Source organism: Arachis ipaensis, chromosome B1 (genome assembly GCF_059453495.1).
Source record: "Arachis ipaensis isolate K30076 ecotype BB chromosome B1, ASM5945349v1, whole genome shotgun sequence".
NCBI classification, from domain to species: Eukaryota; Viridiplantae; Streptophyta; class Magnoliopsida; order Fabales; family Fabaceae; genus Arachis; species Arachis ipaensis.
The window spans coordinates 21,239,949-21,260,819 of NC_142436.1; the positions used below are offsets into that span (position 1 = coordinate 21,239,949).

General features: G+C 37.8%; 2 protein-coding genes across 2 annotated transcripts; both read right to left on the reverse strand.

Moving 5' to 3' along the window:
* Nucleotides 1-310: 310 nt before the first annotated feature.
* Nucleotides 311-2,411, reverse strand: WRKY15 (WRKY DNA-binding protein 15). The gene is made up of 3 exons (XM_016329981.3): nucleotides 1,345-2,411; nucleotides 1,049-1,177; nucleotides 311-885 (listed from the first exon to the last, which is right to left on the reverse strand). The coding sequence occupies exons 1-3, from the start codon at nucleotides 2,145-2,147 to the stop codon at nucleotides 726-728; spliced, it is 1,092 nt and encodes a 363-aa protein (XP_016185467.1). The 5' UTR covers nucleotides 2,148-2,411; the 3' UTR covers nucleotides 311-725.
* A 4,168-nt stretch (nucleotides 2,412-6,579) lies between these two features.
* Nucleotides 6,580-7,907, reverse strand: LOC107647882 (uncharacterized). Its single transcript, XM_016351933.1, has 2 exons — nucleotides 6,965-7,907; nucleotides 6,580-6,845 (listed from the first exon to the last, which is right to left on the reverse strand). The coding sequence occupies exons 1-2, from the start codon at nucleotides 7,905-7,907 to the stop codon at nucleotides 6,580-6,582; spliced, it is 1,209 nt and encodes a 402-aa protein (XP_016207419.1).
* Between the last annotated feature and the right edge of the window lie 12,964 nt (nucleotides 7,908-20,871).

The following is a 20,871-nucleotide window of genomic DNA, read 5'->3' on the forward strand; positions in this document are numbered from 1 at the left end:
TCTTCTTTAGTCAACCGTCCTATACACGACGTGTCCTTCCCATTCTCCTCCAATTCTTTGACTAGGTCCCTTTCGTTGCTTTTTCTACACTTTACTCAATTTCAAAGAAAAACCCGTTGAGGCATTGAAAGTTTGAAGCACACATCCCACAAATAGTTGAGAGATGATGAGAATCCAAGATAAGCACCAAAGATAAAGCAACCAAATATTGGGCGGGGCAAAGATTAAAAAAGTTATAAATAAGATTAGCAGTATATATTAGTAAAACAACCCCACTTGCTTTTTTTTATACTTTTGAGATTGAAATCCGTTACCAAACCCACCATCTTGACCTTTTCATTTTAAAATTATGATAATAACAATAAATAATGGTGATGGATGGATTCATTCATTCATTCAGTGTTTCAGCCTTGAGGAGAACGAAAAAAGAAAAAAAAAAGGAATCCAATATTGTACAGAGAAATGGAACACCCACTAATTTTTTTTTCTTTTTCAAAGACTAAAAGAAGCCACAGCTCTGGACTTAGTCACTTGAGCAAAGCTGCAATTTCCACAGGCCATCATCAACCATTCTCCCCACCGTTGGAAAGTATTTAAATAAATAAAACATTGATCTAAATATCTCAATGACTTGTGTGTACTAATATAATAAATAAACCATGTGACAAGAAGAAAATGATTTGATCGGAGGTTGTTTTTTTTTTTCTCTTTTAATTGAAGACTTTTCAAGAGGATTCTAGGATGAGATTAGTAGCATCAGCTGCAGTGAGAGAGTGGTTATGTTCTCCTTCATATGTGACTACCAGCATAGATGGATCATCCAAAGCCCTCTCTACATGCTTCCTTGCTGGACACCCTCTTACACTGCTGCACTTGTAGTACCCCCTATAATAATCATTGTTCCAAATCGGTAATTAACACTCAGTAGACTCACAGACTAGACACAAGATACATAAGGGAAATTTTGAAATGATTTTAAACTTCAATCAATAAACAAAAGCTTCACATTAGAGATATAATTAAATCAAATTTATATTAGATTATTTACCTTGGATGAGGGGATCCTTTAATAGGTTTCTGACCATATTTTCTCCAAGAGTAATCATCCGGCGGAATATCCGCCATCTTCAAGCTTATCGCCGGCACCCTCACCACCCTCTTCAACCTCATTTTCCGGCTGCCCATAATCCAAAAATATTAAAAAAAATCATATAAAATTCATGTTAAAATTCAAAATACATATTTATATTCGAATACATTATTGGCTGATTTTTCATATACACGTAATATTTATATATATGAAATTAAAAATTGAAACAAGATTTACACCATTTAATCAAGTACCTCTTTTTGGAGCAATGGCAGCGGCTAGAGGAGCTTCCACACTTTCCCGAACCCAAATTCTCCGAGCTGCACTTCCTCTTCAGCGAAGACGACGACAGAGGTGGCTTCCCCGCAGACGAAACCTGCGACAGGTTCGTGATCTGAAACGCCGGTGCCGGCGACGACAACGACGGCTGTTGCTGGTGGTGCTGCTGCTTGGATTCACCGGCGGCGGCGTCGCCGGTGAGAGACGATAAGAACGAGTTAGCAGCAGAGGAGTACGAAAAGTTGATAGTCTTAGACGAAGACGACCTTTCAAGGACGCCGTTTTTGGGAATCAGGTGGTGGTTAACGAGGCTCTGTAGTTGTGGTTGTAGTTGTGGTGGCGGTGGTGGTGGAGGTGGCGGTGGAGGGGGTGGGATCTGCTGCAGAGGCGTCGCATGGAAGACCCTGTGTTCTTGAGAAAACGGTTCAGTCTGCGATTGGAAAGGCGCGTGAAGAGGTCCTCTTCTGAAACGCGCGTGGCCGGTTCTGGTTCGGCCAAGGAGAGAGATAACTCTCTTGAACTTCGAAACGGCGACGTCAGCAACGGCCTTGCAATCTCTCTCGATTGATAAAGTAGCGTCGGAGTTAACGGCAGAAGAAGAAGAAGAAGCGTTAAAGTGTTGGTGCTGAGTCTGAGAGAGAAGCCTTATGAGCTTCTCAACGCTCTCTAACCCAGACGCCGCTTCTTGGACGGCGTTCTCTTCAGCTTTGGAAGTGGCGAAGCCGCCGCTGCTGCTGTTGTCGTTCCTGTAACCACCCATCATGAGCTCAACGGCCATAGTGGCATCACAACCACCAGGTCAAGGAAAAAAATGAGAAATGAAAAAGAGGTTGAGTCTTGAGAAAAAGGGGTAAAATGAATTAGGAGAAGGGGAAAAGAAAGAAAAAATAAGAGAAAAAAAGGGGGTAGTGTTTGACAAAAGAGGGTGGTCTAAGAAGTAAAGGGTACCCTATAGGGTCCCCTGGTCAAATGTAGCCATAGGATACGGCTTGTTTGGTCCACTAGGGTGACTGGACTGTCTCGCTATCTTGGTACCGTCAGATCAATGTAGATCCGGTTCCAATATATAAGATCTCTCAGGGTATTTTGGTCACACTGTGAACGGAGAAACACAGGAGCCTTTTTTTCCAATAAAATATTTTTAAGAATTAAATTTGGGTAGTATAATTGTTGGAGTCAAATATTGCATTTATTCTAGTTATTATTATGGTTTTGACTTACTTAATATGACTTATTACTTCTTCCTTTTTTAAAATTGGTTACTTTACATTTTTTAAAATTTTCTTTAATAAATATACTATAAAAATAGAAAAAAGTCAAAACTTTAATTTTATCTAAATACATAAATTTTTTTAATAACTTTAAAATAAAATAATAATTATTTTAGAAAGAAAAAATGTAAATTTGTAACTTATAGTAACAGTACAACCTATAATTTGTGTAATAAATGAGTTATTAAACAAGTCGTGTATATAAAATACATATTAAAATATAAAATATATATTAAAAATAAATTAAATTATATAATATATACATAAATACATAATAATTGATTTAGTATTAGTATTGATTTTAATAAATTTTAATTAGTATAGAATCAACAATCTCATTTTCATTTATTTAATTCTTAAAAATGTCATAGAGCATAATGGGTTAGTAATTTATTTTATATTAATTATAATATGTTGCCTACAAAATCATTATGTTAATTAACCAATTTTTTTTAATTTTATCTTATATTTAAATTAATATCAGAAAAAAAATATACTAAAAACTATAAAACAAGGACATTTTATTAAGTTATTGTATGGGATCGAACACATTTCGAATTCGATACTTGTTAAATGCGTGATTTTTGTGTCTAGCTATATGTTAATAAAAAAATATTTTTTCAAAATGTTTTGAGATACAAAAATAGGCTGATTTTTTTTATATGGAAGAAATTTTAGTTTTTTTTGGAAAATGGGATTATTTGGTGTAATTACAGATGGGTGGATTTTGTAAGTGAACAGTAAACACGTGAGGGGCGTGGTACAACACGTGGGGGACGTGTTGGACACGTGGCAGCATTCTGGCCAACACGTGGGGGGCGTGTTGGACACGTGGCAGCATATTGGCCAACACGTCGGGGGCGTGGTGCAACACGTGGGGGCGTGTTGAATGAGTTCCACAATATTGTAATACACTTCAAATATCAATATTCAACCAAAACAACATTTTCATTTTCATATTAAAAATAATTTCTGTCAAAAATACCATTACGTGTCATAGTATTTAATATTATTTTTAGTCTATATTATTAAAATGAGTTTAACAATAATTATATAATTAAAAAAATATTAAAATATTTTTAAAAAATTAGTTTATATTTTAATCTTAATAAAATACCAAAATATTGTTACAATATCTAAAAAATAATTTATATTTTATATACGTTATGTTCCTAAATCTTATAATAAAATAAAATAAAATTAATATATCTATATATCTTGTAAGTGTCGTCCGTATTTTATAAACTATAAGTATTGACTACTATGATAATATACTAAATTTATTAAACAAATCTAAATTAAAGATGAAATTAATCTGATATCTTTAATAAATCTATGTAAACATATTTTTTATTAATTGTAAATTAAAAAAATACGTAATGTGAATTAAAAAAAAGGTAAGTTCTTAAATATGATTTATCAAAAATTTTGAATTTTAGCTTTTCATAAATATTTGGCCTCTCTGTTATTTTTAATTTTGAAAGATGAATTAATAATATATTCAAAAGTTATTAATATCCTTATTTTTAGTTTTCCGTATGCTGTCAGTAATAAAATATAGACATTTAAAAATCAATGCATACTATTCAATTTGTTATTAGTAATAGACCATTTTGAATGGATGTAATTTGAAAAAAGAAAGTAAAAAATAAAAAATGTTTTAATGAGCAACTTTTTGTTGTTTGTTGATATGTTATTTGGATGGAAGAGGTGAGTGGAGGACGTTGACCTTTTCTTATGGGAGGGGGGCCCATGGGGCTATTATTGATTTCTGAGGTTGGGGGCATTTGTTTTGTTGTAGTTGTAGTAGGCGTGTGATGAATGCCAATGTCTGAAAAAGCAGAAGGGATGGGTTGGTTTTGACAGCGTATGCCTCAAAGTTGACTTGGATTGACATCACACGCACACCGAGGATTCTCATTGCTTCCTTTTTCCGTGTTTTTCCCGTGTTTTCTTACCATCTATATTTCCCTCTCTTACGTCCCCTTTTCCCCATTTTAGAACATAAAACCGCTACTATTGTTACATCATCTTTGTTATTTTTTTTTTAAAATATCTTTAGTCATTTGTCACTTTTATATTTTAAGTCAATATTAATTGAAAGAAATGTTGATAAATATTTTCTATATTTGTCTTTCCTATGCATATATATAATTTTAAACTTTATCATTATCGAAGTAAAATAAAATTAACTTTTATTTATTGAATTATCTTTTCAGACTATCTTTATTATTACTTTATATTTAATTTTTACTAAAGAAAAAATTATTTTCGACTAATATTAGTTAACTTTTTACATTATGTTTTTATTTTAAATTTAAATATTTATTTATTAGAAAAATAAGATTAAAAATAATTTTAAAATAAAAAATTTTGTTAATATTAATCAATTAGAAATTAATTTTTATACTTATTCTTATATCTATATTTTTTCATTAACTATTCTTATATTTATATACGCATTTGAACGTAATGATAAAGATAAGGAATGATATCTACTAAGAATTTATAATCTCATTTGACATTAGGGTTTTGTACTAAAAAAGGAAAACTATCCAATTTAAAAGTCAAACTTTAACTAATAAATAAATCGTACTATTAGTCTTTATATATTTCCATAATTATGATTTGCTATAAAAGTTAAAATATATATACCTAGATACGGTAATTAATCTATTTAAAAGAGTCTTGACCATCTTAATTAATGGCATTTTGTTGACTTGTGTAAAACATTTATTACAAGACAATATTTCATGCGGATTCAGCGATTCTTTTCAAAAAAAAATTTATTTATTTTGTGTCTTAAAAATAATTGTTAAAATTATGAATTAAATTTTTTTATTAAGAGTACAAAAAATTAATTATTTATTAAATAAAAAATTTAAATTTTTTACTAATGATAAATTTATTATGTATCAACACATATTAATTAATTTTTTTTAAATATTTTTTATACATCTATATCTTTTATAATAAATATTATTTTAATATCAATATTTTTTAATAACTAAACATGCATTTTTTTATTTTCTTAATTTAAAATAATTTAAATACATAATTAATTATTAGTAACTAAATTTTTATACAAATATAAAAAATATTTAGTGTTTAAATAATTTTTTTCTCTTAAAAAGGTCGATCAAAATTTGAAAACAGAAGATGGTACTTATAAAAAGAACATAAAATATTCAACTTGAAAAATGCGGAACTTTGAATAATAATACTAAGGTTTTAAATTCAAAACCCGTCGCAATTTGTAAGCTATATCGGATTGAATTTCGATAGGTAATATTTGATAAATATAATATAAATGTTTCAATAATTTTTTATTTGGACAATTTACATAAATAAAATGAATGGAATAAACTGTTACGCAAATACAACATTCTAAAAAACCAGACGTAAATGCAACAAACGCAATTGTATGTAATTTGCGACACCTTAACGCGGAAACTAAATGCACGTAATCCGCTACACCCTGTTGCGGATTACGTTAATACTCATAAACCGCTACACCCTGTAGCAGTTTATGATCATATGGGCCCGAAGCCTATTTTGCTACACCCTCTAGCGGATTACGAAGAGAGTGGAAGCTTGGGAACATATTCATGAATACTAGTCTAATAGTAACACTCCGGAATGCAAAAGGTACGAAGTTATACAAATATATTCGTCATAAGCCAAAAGTTGTAGAAATATAATAGCCACCAGTCATTAACACTAACACAGAATAAATTACTACATAAGTCATACAAATGTAATAATCACAAACGATTAACACTTAAAGGAAATAAAAGTGTCATAAGTCATACAAATAGGTCTGAACTAACACTAATACTAACAAACCAAAGGCACTAACACTAACACTAACTCCCAAAAACGTAAATCGCTACATGAGAAAATAAAATTCAAAAACTAGAAGCACAAACACTACAACTCCTATGAACTACCAGCAACGGTGGAGCCTCTCTGGGGGCAAGATCTATGCGTGTGCCCAGGCTGTCTGCAGAGCCCGCATTGCTTCGGTCGGTTGGGGTCGGCCTCATCCATGTTGTTCCGGATCCTGGTAGACCTTGGTCGCCCATCACGACAACGCCTCAAGCTAGGATCCGGAATAACGGTCGCACCATCATAAGGTGGCCAAAGTCCCTCTGGTATTGGCGCCTTGGCGGCACAAAACCCATCTAGTACACCCTGAACACCTTCTGCATGGTGTAGACTTCGTCGACATAGATAGACCAATCAAGCCGTGACTGGGCACAACATGCAATCACATGACAACATGGATAATGGAGAGCCTGAAAGTATCCACAGTCGCATGTACGATCCTGAAGGGAGACTCGGTACGTCCCAAGTGAAAAGCTCCCAGTCGGTGTCGTCTCAGTAACGGTATACTCAGACTGGTGTCTATCGAATAGGGTGACAGTGAAGCACCTGGAGTCTCTCAAGTTGCGCTCCATCGCCTTCATAAAAGACTGGCAAAACTTGGCACTGCTGGCCAACTGAGCCTCTGCCGTCTGACCACGAATGACAAACAACTCCGCTAGCCGACCATATGTGGACTTCACGAGGGCGGTAACTGGAAGATTCCGTGTACCCTTCAGAACAGAATTAACACACTCAGATATATTGGTCGTCATGTGACCGAATCGTCTGCCTCCATCCTGGTGCTGAGTCCACTTATCGTATTCTATTTTGTTTTCCCAATCACACATTGCCAGATTCTCAGTTCGTATTATATCAAACCAATAATGAAACTCTGCCTCAGTCTTCGCATAAGCAGCATTAACAATCAAACGCTTTGCATTCGTGCCCTTGAAACTGAGTGCGAAGTTAGCTGCAACATGCCGAATACAAAATGCTCGATATGCATGATGGGGTAACCACCCACTGTTAGGGTTCTCTAGTGCAGCCTTGATGCTGTTGTGCCTATCTGAGATGACCAGTATCCCCTGTTGCGGAGTCACATGTTGGCGCAGGTTGGTCAGGAAGAAAGACCACGACTTGGCATTTTTCCCATCCATGAGACTGAAAGCAATAGGCAAGATGTTGGAGTTTCCATCTTGGGCAATGGCCAGGAGCAAAGTCCCGCCATACTTTCCGTACAAATGAGTACCGTCTATGCTTACCAATGGCTTGCAATGTCGGAAAGCTTCAACACAAGGAGGAAACGTCCAGAAAAAATGATGAAAGTAAACGGTTGAGTCGTCAACATCATCACCGACTCGAATCAGAGACGTCTTCAACAAGGCAACCGTCCCCTCCATGGTAGACTGGACACCAAGGATCCAACGAGGTAGCTCGACATAGGACTCTTCCCAATTCCCGTATATCTATGCTACCGCCTTCTGTTTGCCAACCACGTCTTCCTGTAAGTTGGCCTGAACCCGTACGTTCCTTCGGTAGCTTCTTGCAATACCTTTATCGTTACCGCCGCATTGGCTCGAACCAGAGGAAAGACTTTTGCACAGATCACATGATAATCAAGCTGTCGGTGGTCGCTTGATATCGATGTAGCCAAGTATATGTGTGGTCCGTTGTACCGTCGAACCTCCCAGGTTCCCTTCTGCGCTCGAAGGCTGATGCGAATCATCCACGTGCAACCCTTCTCGAACTCCTTGCATCTCCCATGGTACTTAAGATGATCCGACTCCATCACTCTGTACTCAGCACCACGCCGAATGCTGTAATCCTTTACAGTAAGAACAGCTTCCTCCTTACTGTGAAAAGATTGGCCAACTTGAAATTCAACTACAGAATTTCTCTCGTGCAACCCTTGACCCCCGAAGGTTGGAACTGACTCCGACGGTTGGCCGATGGCTTCCAGGTCCAGGGTAGAATAATGTGCAGGTTGCTCATGTGTGCCAGCACTTGACGGTGGTTGACATGTTGCTGGGTTTGTCAGGATTTCATCATTGTTGTCCCCTCCAATGTCGGCAGGCTCTTCGTCGGAATCATCCTCCAGCATCGCATTTTCAACCCGATCTGGTTCCCCCTCACGTCCTATATTTGGAGATGGATGAGCTGAGGTGAATACCCCATCCGGACCAGCTGGCCGATACTCCAACAAACACTCAGGTACAACAACGGGCATCGAGGTAGAGGCACCCCCCATCGTGGTGGACTGAGGGGTCGGCGCGGATGCCCCAGAATTATCGATGCCATGTTCCAACTTCGCAAACAACTCATGTATCCTCACTTCCGGAAAACTCTGACGAGAATGAAACAACACCTACATATCTTCATCTGATCGTAACACGAATGTTTCATACTACACGCCGGTTGACACAACCGCAATAGGAATCTTGTAGAAAAGCTTCTTCACCCACTTTGTGCCACCCGCGCCCAACTTCTGCAATATACTGGTCTTCAGATCCAACAGTGTATCAGACGACCTGATGAAAACACTCAGTGGTTCTCTATCTGTAAACTTCACACCGTGCCTCTTACTCTTTTTTATTTTCCCAGAAGAGTGCACTAACACCAAAAAGCTCTCTTCACTCTCTATTCCTCAAGTTATGAATGAATGAAAATGACACTCTGCACAACTTGCTGGGTATATATAGGCATCTTCTTTGCTTCTACTCTCTTCGTTATCTGCTAGAGGGTGTAGCGGAATAGGCTTTGGGCCCATATGATCATAAACTGTTACAGGGTGTAGCGGATTACGTGTATTTAGTTTCCGCGTTAGGGTGTCGCGAATTACATACAATTGCATTTGTTGCATTTGCATCTGGTGTTTTAGAATGTTGTATTTGCGTAACAATTTCTTCCAACCATTTTATTTATGTAAATTGTCCTTTTTATTTAATATTTTTTAAAGTGTTTTTAAATTATTTTAAAAAAATTTTATAAATAAATTATAAAGTAAATTAGATAAAACTGAGAACAAAAAATGAATCATGATATCAAAATTAGCAATTAAGTACCGGTCTATCTAAAAAATGAGAAGAATTACTTCCCAATACCTCAGAGATACAAGATGCGTGAAAATGGATATAAACAATAGGGCAAAATGCATATATAAACCAATTGGAGGCCAATATTACACATATCTACCAAAACAAAAAATATTACAAAGATCTACTAAGTGTTTTTATGTAATTCGAATGAGACCCATTCGAATTATAAAATCCAATACTAATTTGAAGCAGTGTAATTTGAATTATACATGAACAAAATATTTTAGTAATTCGAATGAGGGTGAAACAAACTACATGCACGTAAATATAGCTCTAATTCGAAGTGGACTAATTCGAATTACCACAAGTAGCAGCCCAAGGTAATTCGAATTGATCTCATTCGAATTACCAATGAATGCCCTATAAATATAGTTCGAGTTTAGCTTTCTTTTTTTTTAATACATGGAATATAAAATATATTTTTTTAATTTTTAAATTATTAATTTTTTAAATAAATTTATTTAAATTATATCTCAAAAAAAATTTTATTCCATGCAAAATAATTAAAAAAAGGCTTAAAAGATGTTAGGAGTACTGTAAAAATTTGTAATGTCTCGATGACTTAGGTAAATACATGCATGTACTCAAACTTTAAATAAAATACTAGACATAGTCAATAATAATAATTTAAAAATTAAAAAAATATATATATTTTTATCATCTACTTACCTAAGTCACTCGAACATTACAAATTTTTATAGTATTCTTAACATCTTTAAAGCCATTTTTTTAAATTGTTTTGCATGGAATAATTTTTTTTAATTTTTAAATTATTATTGATTATGTAGAGTATTTTATTTAAAATTTGAGTACATGCATAAATATTTGCATCTAAATTTAATCTTTTTTTAATTTTTTTAATTTTTAAATTATTATTGACTATGTAGAGTATTTTATTTAAAGTTTGAGTACATGCATGTATTTACCTAAGTCACTGGCATATTACAAATTTTTATAGTACTCCTAATATTTTTTAAGCCATTTTTTAAATTGTTTTGCATGGAATAAAATATTTTTTTGTGATATAATTTAAATAAATTTATTGAAAAAATTAAGAATTTAAAAATTAAAAAATATATTTTATATTCTATGCATTAAAAAAAAAAGCTGAACTCAAACTATATTTATAGGGACATTCATTGGTAATTCGAATGAGACCAATTCGAATTACCTACTACTTGTGGTAATTCGAATTAGTCCACTTCGAATTAGAGCTATGTTTACGTGCATGTAGTTCGTTTTGTAAGAACCGCAATTAATCGAACTGGTTAATTAAGTGGTTATATTGCCCAAATTTGATTCCGAAAAGTTAGAGTGAGAATTTGAGGTTTTAAACATCATTTTAGGACTCATGGGTCTTTCTGAGTTAGAAAATGTGTTTTTTGCGAAAAATCGTAAAAAAATCGTGAATCGGCAGTTGAACTGGTTAAATCAGTTCAAGTTTGCCCAGTGCTGTGCGAGAAAAAGTAGAAACAGTCATAAACCTTAGAAAAACAGTAAAAATGAAAAATCGGGCGTTAATTTTAAAGGTCTGGCCCGAAGTTGGGTCAAACGGGCTAAAAACGCTAACGGATTGAACCGGGCCCAAGTTGGACTCAAGTCCAACATATATAAAGGTTCATTTAATGAACCCTAGCCTCATAAACACACACACACACTTCAGAATTTGAAAGAGGGAGAGAAGAAGAGGTGGAACCCTAATCACCTCAATCTTCTCAAGCTCATATCTTGAGTTCTAGAGCTCCGATTTACGTGCCGTCAGCGGCTACGCGTTCCTTGCGAAGAGCTCTACAAAATTCATTCAAGAAACTCTAGAGGTAAACTCGAAATCTCCCCAGTTCTTCCCTCCAAAATTTCGGGTACCTAGGGTTTTTGATGAAGTGAGTTTTTGTGATTCTTGGTGTTTAGGTTCACTATAATCCTTGCTTGCTTTTGGGTTTTGTCATATAATCTGTTGGGAGAGGTAAGAGGCTTTGAACTCTTGTAAAATTTTGGTTTATGTTGAGCCCTAGGTTGATTTTGTGGTGATTTATATGTATATAGCTTGATTATTGTGAGTTTGGAGCTTGTTGGTGCTTGTTGGAGCTATATTGGTGGTTGGATTTTGGTCGAAAGCTCATTTGGTTCATATTGGGAATCGACCAAGGTATGATTTCGGTTTTCTCTATGTAGTATATAATATTCATGGACACTTAGGCTAGTGACCCATAAGATAGGATTGAATTTGAATGATTGATGAGTTGCTGGATGTTGTTGTATGATGATGTTTGATGAAATGAAGAATTTTGAGTTGATAATGATGATTGATAGTAACATGATGAGGATGAATGCTTTATGAGGTTAAGTAGTGGATTATGTTGATAAATATGATTTTGGAGTTGGATGATTGATAATGAAGTTGAAATTTGTTAATGAAGCTTGATTTATGAGATATATTGATATGAATGTTGTGGATGAGGAAAAGTGAAGAAAAATGTGGTAATTTTGGTGTGGTATGACATAGAGGGTTGATTTTGATGAAAGGCAGAGTTTGGGAATAGGTTGGTTTGGTATTGGTTGTGCTTTGCAACACAATTGTGAAAATGGTGATTTTGAGTAAAAGATGAATTTTGGTGAACTTTGTTTGATCATAACTCTTGCCTCGGTTTTCAAAATTTGTTGAGATTTGTTCAGAATTAAAGATCTTTGAAAATCCTTTAAATCGGTATAAAGTTTGTGAAATTTGGAATTTTGTAGAGGAAGTTATGATCATTCAAAAATTGGTGTTGAAAACTGGAAATTCTGCAAAGTTACAGAATTATGAGTTTTCTGGTATGTGCGCACGTACACTCTGCAAAAATTGTGACCTGTACATCCGCACACGCAGAGGCAGGCGCTCTGCTTGCAGTGCTGGCACAGCTTGTGCGCGCGCACACTAATAGGAAAATTGCAACCTGTGCGTACGCACAGACCTGTACGCACGCACACGTTGGGGAGGCCCGTCTGTTGGGGGCGCTGGCACAGGTTGTGCGAGTGAACAGATCTTTTTATGTTTTGATACCTGTGCGTACGCATACCCCTGTGCGTACGCACACTTTTGAAAATTTCCTGGGCGTGCGCACGCACACCCCTGTACGGACGCACATGCCCTGTTTCTCAAATTTTGCTTTGTTTTCAACTAATTTACCTTCCCGACAAAGTTATAAGCTTCTATAACACCTTTTTAAGACTCTTGGGTATATTTTTGGGTGTTCAAATATGGGAAATGGTTTAAGAGTTTTAGACACTATTATTTGGGAAAAAGTTAGCAAACAGAGAACTAGGTTTCTGTTGTACTGGGGAAGGTTTGATGATGTGTGATGAATGGTTGATGGATGAGATGCGAAATCAAGGGACTGAAATGTGCATGAACAGTGGTTGAAAGGAGTCGAGGACTCTGAATGAAGTAATGGATCCATCTTGTGCTAAAAATGTTTTGAAAACCACTGCACCACTTTTTCATTGAGATTATGAGACGCTATGCGTCCGGCAGGGGCCGAGGTTGGATCCCGCCTGTCGAGGTAGTGGCGATGGCGTAAGGGTGGTGGTTCGTCCCGCTTGCGCTTAGATGTGAGGTCGGAGGCAATAGATCCCGCTTGCATCCCTTCGGATCATCAGAGCGTGCGGCGCAAAATCCTGGACAGTGATCTGAGCACTATATCTCGGGGATTCCCACACCATGAGTCCGAAGGGCAACATCTCCATGGAGATGTATCGGGTTGGTAGTTGAACCGACAATGTGATATCACAGCCAGTAGGGCAGGCATTCATCATATGCATTTTCTACCTGCTTGTATCCTTTGCCGACTTGATCTTGTTTTTCCTATCTGTTAAACATGTCTAATTGTTACTTGTATTAATTGATGTATATGCCTGGTGCACAAATTGTGAATCACAATTTTCACAACTCGTACCACTGACCAGCAAGTGCATTGGGTCGTCCAAGTAATACGTCACGTGAGTAAGGGTCGAATCCCACGGAGATTGTTGGTTTGAAGCAATCTATGGTTACCTTGTAAATCTTAGTCAGGAAGTCAATTGTGTTTATCAGTTGAATTGCAAATAAACAATAGAGCATGGATTAAAGGTTACTTGTTATGCAGTAGTGGAGAATATGTTGGAGTTTTGGAGATGCTTTGTCTTCTGAATCTCTGCTTTCTTCTGTCTTCTTGTTCACGCACGCACATCCTCCTATGGCAAGCTGTGTGTTGGTGGATCACCGTTGTCAATGGCTACCTTCCATCCTTCCAGTGAAAACTACGCTCACGCGCTCTGTCACAGCACGACTAATCACCGGTTGGTTCTCGATCCGGTTGGAATAGGATTTACTATCCTTTTGCGTCTGTCACTAACGCCCAGCCTTCAGGAGTTTGAAGCTCGTCACAGTCATTCAATCCTTGAATCCTACTCAGAATACCACAGACAAGGTTTAGACTTTCCGGATTCTCATGAATGCCGCCATCAGTTCTAGCTTATACCACGGAGATTCTGATTAAGGAATCTAAAAGATACTCATTCAATCGGATATAGAACGGAGGTGGTTGTCGGGCACACGTTCGTGGTTTGAGGAAGGTGATGAATGTCACAGATCATCACCTTCATCACAGTTAAGCGCTAATGAACATCTTAGATAGGAACAAGCGTGTTTGAATGGAAAACAGAAATACTTGCATTAATTCATCGAGACACAGCAGAGCTCCTCACCCCCAACAATGGGGTTTAGAGACTCATGCCGTCAGAGAATACAAAGTTTTGATCTAAAATGTTATGAGATCCAAAATAAGTCTCTAAAAGTTGTTTAAATACTAAACTAGTAGCCTAGGTTTACACAAATGAGTAAACTATGATGGATGATGCAGAGGCCCACTTCTGGGGCCCACTTGGTGTGTGCTGGGGCTGAGAATTAAGCAATCCACGTGCAGAGGCCATTTATGGAGTTGAACGCCAGTTTTTGTGCCAGTTTGGGCGTTCAACTCCAGCTTTTGATCCTTTTCTGGCGCTGGACGCCAGAATTGGGCAGAGAACTGACGTTGAACGCCAGTTTACGTCGTCTATCCTTGTGCAAAGTATGGACTATTATATATTGCTGGAAAGCCCTGGATGTCTACTTTCCAACGCAATTGGAAGCATGCCATTTCGAGTTCTGTAGCTCCAGAAAATCCATTTTGAGTGCAGGGAGGTCAGAATCCAACAGCATCAGCAGTCCTTTTTCAGCCTGAATCAGATTTTTGCTCAACTCCTTCAATTTCAGCCAGAAAAATACCTGAAATTACAGAAAAACACACAACTCATAGTAAAGTCTAGAAATATGAATTTTTCCTAAAAACTAATGGAAATAAACTAAAAACTAACTAAAACATACTAAAAACTATATGAAATTAACCCCAAAAAGCGTATAAAATATCCGCTCATCACAACACCAAACTTAAACTGTTGCTTGTCCTCAAGAAACTAGACAAATAAAATAGAAGACTAATAGGTTGAGAAGCAATAATATCTCAGAGTTTTTTGCATGAAGCTCAGATTCTAATTAGATGAGCGGGGCTAGTAGCTTTTTGCTTCCGAACAGTTTTGGCATCTCACTTTATCCATTGAAGCTCAGAGTGATTGGCATCTATAGGAACTCAGAATTCAGATAGTGCTATTGATTCTCTTAGTTCAGTATGTTGATTCTTGAACACAGCTACTTTATGAGTCTTGGCCGTGGTCCTAAGCACTTTGTTTTCCAGTATTACCACTGGATACATAAATGCCACAGACACATAATTGGGTGAACCTTTTTAGATTGTGACTCAGCTTTGCTAAAGTCCCCAATTAGAGGTGTCCAGAGTTCTTAAGCACACTCTTCTTTTTTGCTTTGGACCTTGACTTTAACCGCTCAGTCTCAAGTTTTCACTTGACACCTTCACGCCACAAGCACATGGTTAGGGACAGCTTGGTTTAGCCGCTTAGGCCAGGATTTTATTCCCTTAGGCCCTCCTATCCACTGATGCTCAAAGCCTTGGGATCCTTTTTATTACCCTTGCCTTTTGGTTTTAAGGGCTATTGGCTTTTTGCTCTTGCCTTTTGGTTTTAAGAGCTTTGGCTTTTTCTGCTTGCTTTCTCTTTTTTTTTTTTTCTGCAAGCTTTGTTCTTTGCTGCTTTTTCTTGCTTCAAGAATCATTTTTATGATTTTTCAGATTATCAATAACATGTCTCATGTTCATCATTCTTTCAAGAGCCAACATATTTAACAGTCTTAAACAACAAATTCAAAAGACATATGCACTGTTCAAGCATTCATTCAGAAGACAGAAAGCATTGCCACCACATGTTACTAATTAAAATTTTTCTTATTAAAAACTCGAAATTTTATTGCCTCTTATTCAAAAGATCTACTATTTTATTTATGTTTGCTGATGATGAGAAAAATAGACTATAACTTAATTGGGGATAAAATCAAACTAGACACTAATTACTACTAATGATCATGTAATGAAGACACAAACATAGATAAGCACTTAACATAGAGAAAACGAAAAACAGAGAAAGTAAGAACAAGGAACGAGTCCACCTTAGTGATGATGGCATTTCCTTCTTGAGGCACCAATGATGTTCTTGAGCTCTTTTATGTCTCTTCCTTGCCTTTGTGGCTTGATTCCTAGTGATTTTTGGTATTTCTATCCTCAGTTGCTTCCAATAATTATGTGGAGGGAAGTGCATCCCCTGAGGTATCTCTTGATTTTCAGCCACATGTTCTACCACTGAGCTATAGATCCTTCACATAATTGTTTTACCACACCAAACTTAGAATGTTGCTCGCCCTCGAGCAAAAGAAGAGGGAATAGATGAAGAAGAAGATGTGGAAAGAAAAAAAACTAGGATTATGAGGAGGGAAGGTGGGGATCCTGTGGGGTCCACAGATCTTGAAATGATCCTGTGAGGTCCACAAATCTTGAGGTGTCAAGGCATTTACATCCCTGCACCAATTTGGGCATGCAAAATGCCCTTGCACACAACTCTGGGCGTTCAGCGCCAGGTTGGTGCCCATTTTGGGCGTTCAACGCCCATTTACTAGCCATTTCTGGCGTTGAACACCAGAACCATGCTTGTTCTGGGCGTTCAGCGCCAGGATGTTGCCCATTTTGGGCGTTCAGCGCCAGAACCATGCTCTGTTCTGGCGTTGAACGCCAGACAGGTGCTTCCTCCAGGGTGTGATTTTTCTTCTGCTGTTTTTGATTCCGTTTTCAATTTTTAATATTTATTTTGTGACTCCACATGATCATGAACCTAATAAAACATGAAAAACCATGAAGTCAATTCCCCATACGTCAAACAACTCAATCTCTAAGATTCCTTGTTGAGGCATGGCGTAACCATGAGGCAGATTACCAGCTCTTTGGCAACTGTCACAATTACGTACAAACTCTCGGGAATCTTTATAGAGTGTGGGCCAATAGAAGCCACATTGGAGGACCTTGGTGGCGGTTCGCTCACCTCCGAAATGGCCTCCATATTGTGATCCATGGCAATGCCATAGGATCCTCTGTGCTTCTTCTCTAGGCACACACCTACGGATAATTCCGTCTGCACATCTCTTAAAGAGATAAGGTTCATCCCACAAGTAGTACTTTGCATCAGTAATTAATTTCTTCTTTTGTATCCTGTTGTACTCCTTGGGTATGAACCTTGCAGCTTTATAGTTTGCAATATCAGCAAACCATGGTGCTTCCTGAATGGCGAATAAATGCTCATCAGGAAACGTCTCAGAGATCTCAAGAGAAGGGAGAGACGTCCCTTCCACTGGCTCTATCCGGGACAGATGATCAGCCACTTGGTTCTCTGTCCCTTTTCTGTCTCTTATTTCTATATCAAACTCTTGCAGAAGCAATACCCATCTGATGAGCCTGGGTTTTGAATCCTGCTTTGTGAGTAGATATTTAAGAGCAGCATGGTCAGTATACACAATCACTTTTGATCCTACTAAGTATGATCTGAACTTGTCAATGGCGTAAACCACTGCAAGTAGTTCTTTTTCTGTGGTTGTGTAATTTTTCTGGGCATCATTTAGAACGCGACTGGCATAATAAATGACATGCAGAAGCTTGTCATGCCTCTGTCCCAATACTGCACCAATGGCATGATCACTGGCATCACACATTAGCTAAAATGGTAATGTCCAGTCTGGTGCAGAAATGACTGGTGCTGTGACCAGCTTAGCTTTCAGCGTTTCAAATGCCTGCAGGCACTTTGTGTCAAACACAAATGGCGTGTCAGCAGCTAGCAGATTGCTTAGAGGTTTTGCGATTTTTGAAAAATCCTTTATAAACCTCCTATAGAATCCTGCATGCCCCAGAAAGCTTCTGATTGCCTTAACATTGGCAGGTGGTGGTAATTTTTCAATTACCTCTATTTTTGCTTGATCCACCTCTATTCCCTTGTTTGAGATTTTATGCCCAAGAACAATTCCTTCAGTCACCATGAAGTGACACTTTTCCCAGTTTAAAACTAGGTTGGTTTCTTGGCATCTTTTCAGAACAAGTTTCAGGTGATCAAGACAGGAGCTGAATGAGTCTCCATATACTAAGAAGTCATCCATGAAGACTTCCAGAAATTTTTCCACCATATCAGAGAAAATAGAGAGCATGCATCTCTGGAAGGTTGCAGGCGCATTACATAGCCCAAATGGCATCCTTCTATAAGCAAACACTCCGGATGGACATGTGAATGCTGTTTTCTCTTGATCCTGGGGATCTACTGCAATCTGGTTATAGCCTGAGTAGCCATCCAAAAAGCAGTAGTACTCATGACCTGCTAGTCTTTCTAGCATCTGGTCTATGAATGGTAAAGGAAAATGATCCTTTCTGGTGGCTGTATTGAGCCTTCTGTAGTCAATACACATGCGCCACCCTGTGACTGTTCTTGTAGGAATCAGTTCATTTTTTTCATTATGAATCACTGTCATGCCTCCCTTTTTTGGGACAACTTGGACAGGGCTCACCCAGGGGCTATCAGAAATGGGATAAATAATCCCAGCCTCTAGTAGTTTGGTGACCTCTTTCTGCACCACTTCCTTCATGGCTGGATTTAGCCGTCTCTGTGGTTGAACCACTGGTCTGGCATTATCCTCCAATAGGATTTTGTGCATGCATCTAGCTGGGCTTATGCCCTTAAGGTCACCTATGGACCACCCAAGAGCTGTCTTGTGTGTCCTTAGCACTTGAATAAGTGCTTCCTTTTCCTGTGAATTTAAAGCAGAGCTTATGATCACTGGAAAAGTGTCACCTTCACCCAGAAATGCATATTTCAAGGATGGTGGTAGTGGCTTGAGCTCGGGTTTAGGAGGTTTTTCCTCTTTCAGAAGAAAGTTCAGAGGCTCTTTCATGTCCCCTGAATCCTCCAAATCAGGCTGAACATCTTTAAAGATGTCTTCCAACTCTGATTCGAGACTCTCAGCCATGTTGATCTCTTCTACCAAAGAGTCAATAAGATCAACTTTCATGCAGTCTATTGATGTGTCTGGATGCTGCATGGCTTTGACAGCGTTCAACTTGAACTCATCATCATTGACTCTCAGGGTTATTTCCCCCTGTTGGACGTCAATGAGGGATCGTCCAGTTGCTAGGAAGGGTCTTCCTAGAATGAGAGTAGCACTCTTGTGCTCCTCCATTTCCAGCACAACAAAGTCAGTGGGAAAAGCGAATGGCCTAACTCTGACAATCATGTCCTCAATCACGCCTGATGGGTATTTAGTGGAACCATCAGCAAGTTGGAGACATATCCGGGTTGGTTTAACTTCTTCAGTTAAGCCAAGCTTCCTGATAGTGGATGCAGGTATCAGGTTGATGCTTGCCCCAAGATCGCATAAAGCTGTCTTGGTGCAATCACCTTCTAATATGCATGGTATCAGAAAACTCCCAGGGTCTTTAAGCTTTTCAGGAAAGCTTTTCAGAATGACTGCACTGCATTCTTCAGTGAGGAGAACTCTTTCTGTTTCTCTCCACTCCTTTTTATGACTCAAGATTTCTTTCATGAACTTGGCATAAGAAGGTATTTGCTCAAGTGACTCTGCAAATGGAATCTTTATTTCAAGAGTCCTTAGATAATCTGCAAAGCGAGCAAATTGCTTATCCTGCTCCTCTTTCCGGAGTTTTTGAGGATAAGGTATCTTGGCTTTATATTCCTCAACCTTAGTGGTTAAAGAAGCCTTTTTAGAGGGGTTGTTATCAGCACTTGTGTGAGTCTGATCCCTCACTGGCAATTGAGTGCCAGAGTCAGAAGCTGGAGTGACGTTAGACGCCAGCTCACTGTCTGTTCCTGGCGCCTGAACGCCAGAAATGTGCCCATTTTGGGCGTTCAACGCTGGATTCTGCCCCATTTGGGCGTTCAACGCCAGATTCTTGCCCATTTCTGGCGTTGAACGCCAATTCTGCCTTGTTTCAGGCGCTGAACGCCAGTTTTGGGCATGGTCTGGGCGTTCAGCGCCAGCCTTCCACCCATTTTCTGGCGTTTTAGTGCCAGAATTATTTTTCCCTGGGCTCTTACTGTCCTCAGGTGAATTTTCGGTGGGTCGCTCATTTCTTGAATTTTTGATGCCTTGAGGTGGGGTATTTAGTGTTTTCCCACTCCTCAATTGAACTGCTTGGCATTCTTCTGCTATTTGCCTTGATAGCTGCTGCTTTGTTTGCTTAAACTGTTCGTCCATATGTATATTAGCTATCCTTGTCTCCTATAGCCTGTCCTTGAATTCAGCTAACTGCTTTGTTAGAAAATTCAATTGCTGATTGAATTCAGCAGCTTGTTTTACAGTACTGAATTTAGCAGTTACTGTTTTAACCTCTTCATTCATGGAAGGGTTGCTGCTTAGATACAGATGCTGATTCCTGGCAACTGTATCAATGAGCTCTTGAGCCTCTTCAATTGTCTTTCTCATATGGATAGATCCACCAGCTGAGTAATCTAGAGACATCTGAGCTCCTTCTGCAAGCCCATAGTAGAAGATGTCTAGCTGAACCCACTCTGAAAACATTTCAGAGGGGCATTTTCGTAGCATCTCTCTGTATCTCTCCCAGGCATCATAAAGAGATTCATTATCTCCTTGTTTAAAGCCTTGGATGTCCAGCCTTAGCTGTGTCATCCTTTTTGGAGGAAAATATTGATTCAGGAATTTTTCTGTCAGCTGTTTCCATGTTCTTATGCTGGCCTTAGGTTGGTTATTTAACCACCTCTTAGCTTGATCTTTTACAGCAAATGGAAACAGTAATAGTCTGTA

Bases quoted from the DNA above. Each gene is read 5' to 3' on its own strand.
- WRKY15 (XM_016329981.3), bottom strand. From the start codon at position 2,147: ATGGCCGTTGAGCTCATGATGGGTGGTTACAGGAACGACAACAGCAGC. The intron at 1,178-1,344 runs GTACTTGATTAA...GATTATGGGCAG, and splicing joins TGCCATTGCTCCAAAAAGAG to CCGGAAAATGAGGTTGAAGA. The intron at 886-1,048 runs GTAAATAATCTA...TGATTATTATAG, and splicing joins AAAGGATCCCCTCATCCAAG to GGGGTACTACAAGTGCAGCA.
- LOC107647882 (XM_016351933.1), bottom strand. From the start codon at position 7,907: ATGGAGGGGACGGTTGCCTTGTTGAAGACGTCTCTGATTCGAGTCGGT. The intron at 6,846-6,964 runs GTACATGCGACT...TACACCATGCAG, and splicing joins CCGAGTCTCCCTTCAGGATC to AAGGTGTTCAGGGTGTACTA.